The sequence below is a fragment of the Ochotona princeps genome, chromosome 2, assembly GCF_030435755.1.
Source record: "Ochotona princeps isolate mOchPri1 chromosome 2, mOchPri1.hap1, whole genome shotgun sequence".
Lineage (NCBI taxonomy): Eukaryota > Metazoa > Chordata > Mammalia > Lagomorpha > Ochotonidae > Ochotona > Ochotona princeps.
The window spans coordinates 54,984,418-54,996,611 of NC_080833.1; the positions used below are offsets into that span (position 1 = coordinate 54,984,418).

At 39.9% G+C, this 12,194-nt stretch overlaps 1 protein-coding gene across 16 annotated transcripts in view; it reads left to right on the forward strand.

The window, feature by feature from the left end:
- SGIP1 (SH3GL interacting endocytic adaptor 1) overlaps positions 1-12,194 on the forward strand; it is a 328,705-nt gene that overhangs the window by 117,300 nt on the left and 199,211 nt on the right. For 15 of the 16 annotated variants that reach the window (XR_009244460.1, XM_058657629.1, XM_058657621.1 and 12 more), the window contains exon 2: positions 2,750-2,872. Coding sequence is in view for 15 of the 16 variants with exons in the window: in XM_058657629.1 (XP_058513612.1) it covers positions 2,863-2,872 (10 nt within the window). In the remaining variant the exon portion in view is untranslated. Of the gene's footprint in view, positions 1-2,220; positions 2,381-2,749; positions 2,873-12,194 lie in introns of those variants that run through there. The other variant, XM_058657624.1, reaches the window with a different exon arrangement.

Below are 12,194 nucleotides of genomic sequence, written 5' to 3' on the forward strand. Positions count from 1 at the left end.
TCCTAAAGAACTAACATGGGAAGCTCACCATGCTCCAGATACAATGTTAAGTAATTCACTACCAGAGTATTTAGAACCCCTGAAGCTAGTTAACCATCAATACAGGTGTGGTTAAAGTCCTTGCCTTGAAAGTGCTGGGATCCCATACGGGGGAGGCTCTAATTCTGGCAGCTCCACTTCCCGTCCAGCTCCCTGCTTGTGGCCTGGGAAAGCAGTTGAGGATGGCCCAAAGCCTTGGGAACCTGCACCTGCGTGGGAGACCTGGGGCAAGTTCCTGGCTCCTGGCTCCTGGCTCCTGGCTCCTGGCTCCTGGCTCCTGGCTTCGGATCGGCCCAGCACTGACCATTGTGGTCACTTGGGGAGTTAATCATCGGATGGAAGATCTTCCGCTCTGTCTCCTCCTCTCTGTATATCTGACTTTGCAATAAAAAATAAATAAATCTTTTTTAAAAAATGCAAGTGTTATTAACATTCATAGCCCCGTGAACTGATCTTCTTGCTATCTCTATTTCAGAGAGAAAGTACTTGTGAAGTGCAGAGAGTAACACAACTTTCCCAGGATCACAGAGCTTCCTAGCAGAAGATACACATAAAAACTTTGATACATAGACATATCTTTAGTAGTGATTCTTTTTGCAATAATACCCCTGCAGTTTCTGATCCATATATTCTGCACTTCAGGTAGCTTTTACTTTGGAATTCTGTTTTTGAAATCCAGTTGCCACAAAAAGGGGAACTTCAAAAAGTCTGTGGGGGAAAAAAATGGAAAGTTAAATTTTTAGTGCAAAACGTTTGAAAACAATGTTACTTTTATAATACACACTTTCATAAACTTTTGGAAGACCTCTCACAAAGACCAAGGAAAAAGAAACAACTATTTATAGCTCCCTAGAGAATTTCATTTTGAAATTTGAAGGCCTTTGAAACATGCGTCCTTAGGGAAAGCAGCCTTTTTTTTTTTTTTAACATGTCTATGTTGTTTAGGAACAGAGTTTTTGCTGTATTAACATACCACTTCCATCACCCTTTTCAGCCAGTGTTGTTGACTGGTGTTTTTAACCTGCAGCCACCCGTATCTCATCTTTGCCCTGTTAAAGGATAGTCCCTGGGATGGTGTGAGCAATATCGCGAAGGAAATGATCCCTGAAACTGTTCAGACTTCACCTGATCACGCGATGTTTCTTACTCCGTGCAGTTGCTTTGGATGCCATCTTACAGCTGCTCTGTCCTCTAAAGGCTTTCCTCCTAGTCATGCCTTGAGATGGCAAAGGGTGAAGAGCCCAGGCCTGCTGTTGTCTCCCCTGGGCTCCAAGGGGCATTCCCTTCCCCCCTCCCTCCTGCCCTTTTCTCCCGACCCTGCCCCTCACCGGTCTCCCTCTTCTGCTCTCCTTTAGCTCTCTAGGCCTGGGGTCCATCCAAAGGCTCCCTGGATCTATGCCAGCTGGCACGATCCCTGAACAGACTGGACCTTCACATTGAGGCTTCTTTTGGGCCTGGGAGGATCCCATCCTCAGAAGCTACCAATCTCCAGTCTGCGCCCACCCCTCCAGCCACAGGGCAACTGCCGCACTCTGGATTTCCACGCAGTGGAACCGTGGGACTGAAGACCACACCAGATGCGCAGGGAGCAGGCAAACATCGAGGCATTTAGAAGTCCATTTCCCGCAGGGACTGCAGTTGGCAGCTGCAGCCACTGAGGGTGGCCAGCCGGCTCCCCACCTGGGGCCGAGAGGAGGCTCACGTGCACTCACTCGCTTGGCGGGCAGGACGCGGTGACAGGCAGACTCATATTGGCTGCTGCGGGGGTTCCGAGAGGACTCGGCGGCCTCTAGGCCCTGGGGAACCCAGATGCCTGGAAAGGAAGCCGGAGCGCCCCGCGGTGCTCGCTCCAGCGGGCGGAGGCCTCTGCTCCTGGCTGAGCCGCCTCCCGCCCTAGAAATGATCCCAGGCGTTGCCAGCGTGATTCCAGAGCCGCACTCGGGTGCGTTCTTTTGTTTCTTTGTGTTAATGACAATTCCCAGCCCTTCGGCATGTCAAGCGCAATTATTCCCCCAGCCCTCTCTCCAAGGCAGCTGGGGTAAAATTTTCTCTGCATCATCCCTTTGGGAATAATTGTTTATGATGTGACGTCAGCCGAGTTGATTTCCCCCGCTTGAATGAGAGAGGAAGGGAGGGAAGGAGAGAGGGAGAGAGAGACTCAGAGACCATAGACACCGACGTTTCGAATTCCTTCAGGGCAAAAGAAGATTGGAATTAGTTAGAGCTTCAGGGTGTGCTGCTAAGACTTAGGGCTGCTCAAAATTATTAAGAAGTTTTTCTTTAAAAAAAAAAATGTCTCTGCAGCAGCGAACCACTTGGATGCTGCTGTTTCAGCTGCAGGGTACGTCCTCCCACCCTCCACCCCCACCCCCGTTAAGGTGGCAGCGCAGCTGCCTTAGGTGGGGAAGGAAGAAGGGCCAGTGCGTTCAGTAAGGAATGGGAGGCGGCGGGCGGGGGTGAGGGTAATGAGGCCGGGAAATCGGTTCTGGGCGCTCTCGGGGGGTATTGTGTCAGGAGATGCAGGCTGGCTACCATGTGACGCGGTCCAGAGCTGAAGGGATTGGCCCAGGCAGCGCAGGCGGTGCAGCCGGCCGGCTGGCTGTTCCACTGCCTTTCTCTCTCAGCATCTTCCCGGAGCCTGTAGGTGAAGCCGCAGCAGCATCCATGGCCTGTCTTTTAGGTTAACACTTGTCTCCTGTGGTTTCTGCAGCCCGGACAGCGGACCTCAGCAGCCGCTTTGGGAGGACTTAGCTGGGATCTGGACTTCTACCCACCGGTGTTTTTTCAGACTCCTTGGAAATTAAGGAATGCAATTCTGCCACCATGATGGAAGGTAGGATGCGTTGTGTTTTGGTTGACTGACTTCGGGCAAGGTCTGAGCACAAGAGAGTAGAAAAATGTGTGCAGCTGGTGTTTGTGTGTTTCCGGAGCCCAGTGGCCAGAATTTTTGCAAGCAGAAATGCTGTAGTTGGCTTGCAGTGGAGCAGGCTCAGCTAATGGGATCAAACCACAGGACTCCAGCCTGGCTCACAAGGGACAGCGATCCTGGCTTCTTTGAGACAGAACAGACTGAAGTGTTTGCAGGGAGCTGAGATAGAGCTGGAAAAAAAAAAGCCTGCAGAAAAAAATAAGTTGGGAAAGGAGATAAGGTTTTGTGCATTGGGTTCCTGGGACTACGCTGATTAAACATTTACAATGGAAACTTGTTTTCAGAAATTGACATTAGACAGAAGAGGTCATTGAGAGAGTTAGCCACAGTCATTGTCAGGGAATTGCTTTAAAAATTTGCAGAGCTTTGAGTTTCCTCAATTTACATCTTATTTGTGGGGCAGGGTTTAAGAGGTGCAGCAAATTAAGTCAATAAAATGTAGTTCTATGAGGATGTCACTGCAACAGAATATGAGCAATATAAGGAAAAGATTCAGGCCTCCTGGCTCCTGATTCAGGGTCTTATCAGGTTAAAAAAATTTTTGTACATCCTAAATGCATTCTTCATGCAGTAGATTTTTGCAAAGCATCAAATGATTATCACCTGATTCTCTTTTTGTGTTCAACACTAGGTGTAAGGAGAAGCTTTCCTTGGGAACAAGCTATTAATCTCTTTTTTATTCTAGTAAATTATCCCTCCAAGCCCCAGACAGTGACAGTCAAGATTGCCTCAGAAAAGCAGTAAGCTGATCAGGAAAGAAGCAGGCAGCTCTATGCCGGCTTTGATTTTCTGTTTTCACACTCCAGGATGGTGCAAAACTCCCGGCCTTTCCTAAGATGACAGGCAGAAATTTGTCACCAGCCTGGATTTCACAATGCAGAATTCAGTGCATAATGGGTCTTAAATCAGCCATGAAAATGGCAGAGAGGCCACCTCTTAAGCTAAGGTCTGCCCTACAAATTTTAAATGCCTCTTAGGAATTTACTAAAATGGATAAGCAATGATGGTTATAAAAACAGCAGTAGAACCTGTACTTATTTGGCAGAAATGAATCATTTTCACTTTCTCTGTCATTGTATCAAATACTGTTAATGTGATTTAGGAGTGAGACGATTCCTAGAGTTTAAACACACAGCTTTTAGGGAATAACCTCAACCCGGTGTATGTATATGTATATGCGTATGTATATATTATATATATATATATATATATATATATATATATATATATATATATATCCTGTTCTTGTTTGCAAAGGACTCTCTAGCTAGCTCTTTCATTATGGGCTTAAACTGCTAATGCTCAGATTAAATTATTAATTTAAAAAAGCATTAATCTTTGAATAGCAAGCAAAGCAAGCAGAAAGTGTATTACTTATGTATTTTTAAATTAAAAGCTTATGTTGACTATCTTCTTCTGAAAAACAATCCTACAGTGGTACCCTATTTCTTCACCTACATTTTGTATGGCTAAAATACAACCGCATAGATTTTTATTAGATTTCCATCTTGCTTGCAGAGTTAGAAAAAGCTTTCATTTTACTTCTTGCGTTGCAAACCATAGAACTAGTATGTCTGTTTTTCTGAAGGCAGTAACGTGTCTTGATGCTCACTAATGATTCTTCTGGTAATTTGGTCTATTGTGCCACCTCAGAATGTCAGTTTGAAGCACTGTGATAAGCTTATCTGAGCTGCCTAACCTGAAATGAGAACTGTAACAAAGCCTTGTGCTGGAGCTGAAGTAGCATGATTGCTCTGAGTTTGCCAAATTTATCTAATGATGGATGTTATCTTAGCACTGACAGCAATTGGAGGTGATACTGTGGATATGGGTGACTGCTATTGGATGGTTGCAAAGTGGACAGGTATTCCCACTGGCTTAAAAATTTAAGTGGAAATGTTTTTATTCTCTGTAGTTGTAATCACATACTATCCAAGTTTTATTACCTTAGTGGTTCAGGGACCTTAGAAACGCAGTTAGGAAACTTAGCCAGAAATCAATTTGCCTATCAATAGCCTTTCCACTTCACTGACACTTTTTGATAATATATGTTCATGCTTATGATATTTCATCCCAGGACTTAACCTTTGAATTGGTCTTACTCTGAGGATGTGGTATAGTAGTTGCTATTTCCACTTAACTCATCCCTAGATAAGACCAAGCTGTTACAGTTTTCTCAATGTTCTTGAAAAAATGAGGAGTCCCCTCCAAGACACCCTAAAGTCTTTCTATGACAGCCTCTACTGAAGTATCAATGAGTTCTGAGAATGTGGCACAACATCTAGATAGTTGAAATGAGGTCTATACTCAACTCACCAGTCTCTCTCTCTCTCTCCCTCCCTCTCTCTCTCTCTTTCTCTTTCTCTTACTCTTTCTCTCTCTCTCTGTCTCTCTCACACACACACAAATACACACTTCTAAGTGGCAGAGAAAATGTATTTGCTTGTGGCAATACACTGACATGAATAAAGTGTTTGAGTTTGTGCTCCAATAAAGCTTGGCCATGGCAACTTTTCAAGGCTATTTCCTCGCTTTGTGTTAGACAAGAGTAAACAAATATTCATCAAAATGGCTAGTAGTTTGGTTTTGTCGTCTCACTTGTAGAGACAGGATATAGGCTCCATCACTTTAATGCCTATTGGAAATTTTGTGATAGGTGAGAAATGTTGCTCCCTCTATAGTGATTTTAGTATCTTAGGAAGGAGATACACAATATTGCAGAGGCCAAGATTACCAGTAGTTTTGGTTCCATAGTCCACTTTAAATATTATTTAAAAAAATATTTTAAAGAACTTTGATTTATCTCTTCTTGTATTTTTTATTTTGGGGCAGTGGTTGGTATTAAGTTGATTCTTGCTTGAAGAAAACTGTGTGATGGAATGGTGTCTAGTGTCGTATAAATGTGAAGGGAAAGATAATGTGAAGGGAGTTACTTGCTAAGAGGCATTGCCTATGCATGCAACACAGGCTAAGTGATTAGGACAACAGTTTAAGGACTGGATTTTCCCATAATTTTTAAAGGGTAAATATGGCCTTCTAAAAAAATGCTTCCTTCTCAAAATAAATGAAATTAAGCCAGGGCTTTTTACCATATCTATCTTTGAGCTTGCCTGACAAGCACCTTCCTTGGGCATGCAGAATTAACCAAAGTCATTTTGTCTTTGATTCCATATTCAGGCTTTTAGCAGCATACTAGAAAGATACGTTTCTGGGTGTCCATGATTCCATTCCATTCTAAATAGCTTTTTTTAATTAGCAAGAAAACTTGCAGGAACTCTTGAACTGCAATGTGTATGATATTTACTACTGATAATAGCATATAAATAAGGGCATTTTATATACAGTACTTTCATTGCACATTTTCTAGATATCAAAAGTAAAAGCACAATACACTAAGTAAGAAGCATGGTGGAATGAAATTTGAACTCAAGGACATTTAACAGTGATGCTCTAAGAAGCTTTTCTTTGTGCATTATGTAGAGCGGGTTGTGTTAACCTAATTGAAAAAGATTCCTTGGTTTATGTGGTTGCATTTTCTGTTGTTATTTGAAGTATAAGTCCTCACAGGAACATAGTTTTAATTTAAGATTAATTTGTTTTAGGTCCAAAATTATTATTTAAATGCACAATTCTAGATTGTTCCTGTTCTTGTAATGAAACTTCAAAATAATAATGGCTTTTATTCCTACTTAGACATGGAGTTTTGTAACTTTTGGAAAATTCTTTTAACAAAAAGGAACACATGGTATCTTGAAGCTAGATCTGTTAATTGAGAATTCTTAAAGGGAATATTTCTGGACCCCTCTCCAAAAGTGATTCCAGAAAGTTATTCCAGAAAAATCTAAGCATATTGGATTCCAACATTACAACCCATCACTTACATAATTTTTCTTCTTCCTCGGGGTTCTGTTTTAGGCAGAGACTCTTTAGAATTAGAAGTCTTCATCCTCTTCCTGGGATCAATTTTAAACTCCTAGAGAAAAAAAAATGTTTCTTTTTCCTTAAGTGATCCAAATAAGCCATGTTACAATATCAGATAACTCTGTTGGATTTGACACATGCACTGTGTTTCAAATAAACAGAATGTCAGCAAAACTTAATTTGTATGTCCCTGAATGTATGTTAGTTGGTTACTTGAAACATGTTTTCCATAGAATCAGAGACAGAAATGCTGTTTAAAGTCTAATAGTAGTTCATTGGAAGCTATTAGCCCAATATCTGGCAGAAATACTAAATATCTACCATTGCTATGAAAGAACAATTTGGTTACCACGGTAATTAGCCAGAACAGGATAATAGCATTGTGTTTCTAATTTTAAATATTACTGCTTGTATTTGTGCTTAGCTTTCTGGCATCATTAATTTAAGTTAGATTTTTCCTTAATATGTATTAATTTAAAGAAAAATATGTCATGTATTTCATAGTAACAGTACTAAGAAGATAGCCATAATAGCCACACTCTTCCCTCAATCCTCCTTGCCTTTCCTTTTTTTTAATTTTGATAAAAACGTAATTTCAGTTCGTTTTATAATCGTAGACTTAATATTCAACCAAACAGAATATTAAACAAATTCTTAACAAAGATGTTTTAATTAGAGAACAATGAGAATTTGAAGAGACGATTCTAAGATTTTTTCAGGCAATATTTTTGGTATTTTTAGAAGTTTAGTCTCTTGACACTGGGTTTAGTTTAATATGATGTACATACATGTGACTTGCTTACTCAGTTTTATCCTAAGTCTCAGACATTGTGATTAATGTCATTATACATACTCAGAAATGAAATTAGAGGGTGAAAGAATTTACTGAGATAACTGTGAAGGAGGTGGGAAGGAGATAAAGGGTAAAGATTATAGGGGATCTGGGCTCATCCATCTGAAGAATTTACCTGAATAAAGAAGGGATCATAGACAGTGGAACGCTGGGGAGCATGGCCATCCAGAGAAAAACCCAGGTGCAGGACAGCAACATTGGGTTTGACTTGTTTGTGTAGTGACTACCAAAGTATGGGCACAGAATGGCTACTTACCTGTGGAGAGCTATTGGGGACTAGTTTGCTAGGTAACTGCATCTGTAGGGTTGGTTAAGAAGAAATTTAATTTCTAGATCTGAATAGCTTACATCATATTTCTTCCTTATTTAGAAAACTTGAATTTCTTTCCATCTTTCTTCTAATATCCACAGCCTAGAAGGATCTACATACTATGGCCTACTGTGCCTCCTCCAATTCATCTGATGTTGCTCTTGTCCCAATAATCCCACTGCCTGGCTAGCAGTTTTTAGAAAACTATTATCCTGCCTCAGTCTTTTGCCTAAAACTCTCTTTCCCTAGCTCATGGTGTCAGATTTTATTGTAGTAGTCCTAGCAAAAGTGCTACCTCCTCAGAACACCCTCCCTAGCTTCTTTGGCATGCCAAGCTCTCAATCGCATAACAAACTCCAATGAGTCCATCTCAGTTCCTCTCTCTCCTCACATGTGTGCTAATGGTTTATGAGCCAAATCACTCCCATAGTTGTAAGTTCCATGAGGGAAAGAGTCTGGTTAACCATTACCTGTGCCCTTAGCTCTTTCCACTAGTAGAAAATTAGCATGTTTATTAATGGAATACATGAGCAAAAATAAGTATAAATGATTCCAATGACTATATACCATTCATTGTTATGCATTGGGGGATTAAGGTAGAATATAGGAAAAATATAAAAATAAATTATTAATGTATATTCTTATTAGTGAAACAGAATCTATAAATATTAGAATTTAGGAAATAAAACATGAAGTGTGAAATACTAAGTTGTGAGACTCAAATGTATTAGAAGGAAAATAAAGTTGTTTTGAAGAATATTTACCTGAACTATTTAATAATTAACTCCAAGGAAATGATGTCATAATGGAAGGAGACATGTAAGAATGTCTTCAAATAAATGCCCAGAAACCAGTTTTGTCAGTTTCTTATATTATTCCCTTTTCCTGTTTTTTTTGTTTGTTTGTTTTCTTTTCCCTTTATCACCTTATACTTCTATCCCATCTTTCCCCTTTTGGATACTTTTACATTTTTTCTGGTTTATAATCAAATTGGAAAAGAAAGTTTTCTAGAACTAGATTATGACTTGGAATCTTGGAAAGCATGTTTAAATAAATAAGGCATTTTGACTAGTGCCATGTATTTGTACAGTTGCAATGTTGGTGAGGTTGTTCTTATGCCAGAGTATTCCTGATCAAAGAATTCGTTACTCTTACGGTTACATTATGCTGTTTAATTTGTGCAGTTGAGGCTCTAGTGGAAATAATATGACCTAGAAGTCAGACTAAAATTTAATCAAAGTGTTGTGACTTTTTGAAAAAATAACTTTACATTTCTGATCTCTGTTTTCCTGCAAACAAGAATCAGATAATTTATCTGTCATCCCTCTAGGACTTCCAGTGCTAAGAATATTTCACCTTTGCTTAATGAATTTTATTTCCCACATCTACTCCCTCTGGGGTGTGAAATCTACTGATTGATTCCTCTTCCTTTTACCTGAAAATAAATTTGCCCCTGACACTCAGATAACTCATGAGTATTTTATTTTTATTTCTTCCTCTATTGTTGTTCTTGCAGGTATGTACAAGTTAGTTTTGCCTCTTAAAACCGAATTGGAAGGAAAAATTCAACTTTTCAATCTTCCTCTATGGCATGTAATACAGAATTGTTTATTCATTAAAAAGTGTGTATTGAATGCATAGTAGGTGTTGGGTACTGTTCTAGGTGCTGAAGTTTGGCAGTGAACAAAACAAAAATTTCAGTTCATGTGAATTTTCTGAGGTGATTTTTTAAAATAATAAAATACAACATATAGATTACAGTAGGATTCGCACTTTGGAGACTACAAGGAGGTGCTGGGATTATCATCAAGGGTGGTGGATTTTGAGGAGACTTTTGAACAAAGACCTGAGGGAGGGGAAGCAATGAGAGCAGACCTGGTTATTGAAGGAAGAATCCGAAATGTGGTGGAAAAGAATAGCCATAAATGATTGGAAAAGTGCTTGCTAAGGAAAGGGCATTGGGCATGTGAACCATACATCTAGATGAGATGACAGAGGAATGATCTGGAAAGAGTCTCAGAGAGGTTATGTGTAGATCAGCACCTATGAGTTCTTCTCAGTAACAGGAAAGTCAGTCCCTTTGGCAAAGTCTCTTTTCATGCCTGAATGATCTGTGTGTCACACTGCGGCAGACATTCGTAAGTCTGAGATCCTTGTTTGGGTTCTGTATGTGCCTTCTGGTAGTATCTCTCAAATACCTTTGTTCCACAGTTAAGTAATCAGTAGCTTATGACTACAAAGCCTAAGTTCAAACTAACAGCTCAGATGCAAATCTAAGTTTGAACATTTCCATACAAGGGAAGTTAACATCATGATAAAAGTCACTTCAGAATCAGATTTGCAAACTGACTCACAAATGTTTGGCTATGTGCAAAATGCTTCTATTTTTTTTATGTTCATACCGACTACAATTATGTTTCAGTAATATTATTTTTAGGATTTTTGAGGCTGTGCAGTTACTCATGTTACTTATGTGATCTTCAACAAACAGCACACAGAAGGAAATTCTCTAAGGACATTGTCCTAAGATTATTTGACAATTTCACATGCTTAAATCTTTAAGAAAATGCTTCATTCAGTCAACAAATATATGTGAAACATTTATCTTTGTCTGGGTGTTGTGCTACACATTGTGGAAATGATAGCTGAAAAAGGCAGTGGCAATATCCCTGTCGAGTATGACCTAGTAAATATGCATGTATATGTCTTATTCTTGCAACATCTCAATGTGATAGGAAGACAAGTTGTACTGCTCTTGTGTTGAACAGAAGGATCTATGGATCACTGAATCTGAATGGATTCAAAGTGATCAGCTTATTCTGTGGCAAAGACAGCACTAATTGGCCATGTGTGACTCCCAGTTGTGTGCCCTAAATTTAGTTAATGATGAAACTGCAAGTCCTAATCATATATACAATTGTTTGGCCTGATCTCTTACTAACAAACAATGAATCATCCAAACTTGGTTGAAAGGGGCTAGTCAACACAGTAACAGTGGTTTACCTTAATGGAATCTTTCAGTGGCTCTCATTGTTTCTTAGAATCTCATAATGAAGAAGTTCATGACACGATGTCTCTAGTGCAATGGACTCTAAACTTTCACACATTACATTTTACAAAACATTTTATCGATTAGTCTGACTCCCACCATGAACAAAAGCCCCCCTTTTGTCCCCTGAGACAGACAGCTTGGCGTTCACTGATATTCTGTGAAAGGCTTGACCATTATCACAAAAACTTGATAGTGCGTGTGATCCAACCTCAATGTACAGTTGAGGAAACAACCAAGCAGTTTTATTCTCACTGTAAGAGAACAAGTAAAAGTTTATTCTGGTAATGATTCTAAAAATGTGAATAGACAAAGACTTGAAATTCATGGTGTCTTTCTTGTTGAAAGGTGTTGAGGCTGGTTGGGTGACAGCCAAAAGACACACAAATGAATGTGTCCCAAGGGCTCTGGTTCTTCTGAGTACACATACAATGGTACCATTTATAGCTCGCTCTCTCCTGTGCTTCTGTGGCCCAGGCATCCACTCTTGGTAAGTCAGCTGACAGTGTGTGGTATGTAGGAACAGGACTTGAAGCAGGAATATATTTCCTCACCTGCAGTATGACCTTGACTGGTTTCAGAAACTGGCCTCAGCTTCTTCATTAGTAAAATAGTAATAATGTCAATATCCTACCTCTTACAGTTGCTATAATGATCAAATGAGATAATAAATGAGAAAAAATGAAAAAAAATGGGCAAAAGCCAGCTATTTGCTTAGTTTGGTTGTTACTGTGGATTTCCTAGCCATCAGAGCTAGATGTTACTACTTGCTATTTTGCAGTCAATGTGGATTGCTGCTGTACTTCCTGGGCAGAAGGGCCCTCAACACCATACTGTTCATTTTGTAGTACATCTTACCATCCTTTACTGCCAATGAACATGTTCTGTACGCCTCCCTCCTTCACCACGAATACTGTTACTTGTCAGTCCCATTCATCACTTTCTTTGGTAAGCTTCCATCACAGTATCATGTTTGAGGCAATCTCAGTAAACTAACAGAGTTGGCACATAAGATGACATCACTTTGGTTTCTCTACCACACAGTTTCCCAAAGTTGAAAATAGGTACATCCACCTTCACAAATGTGCTTAGT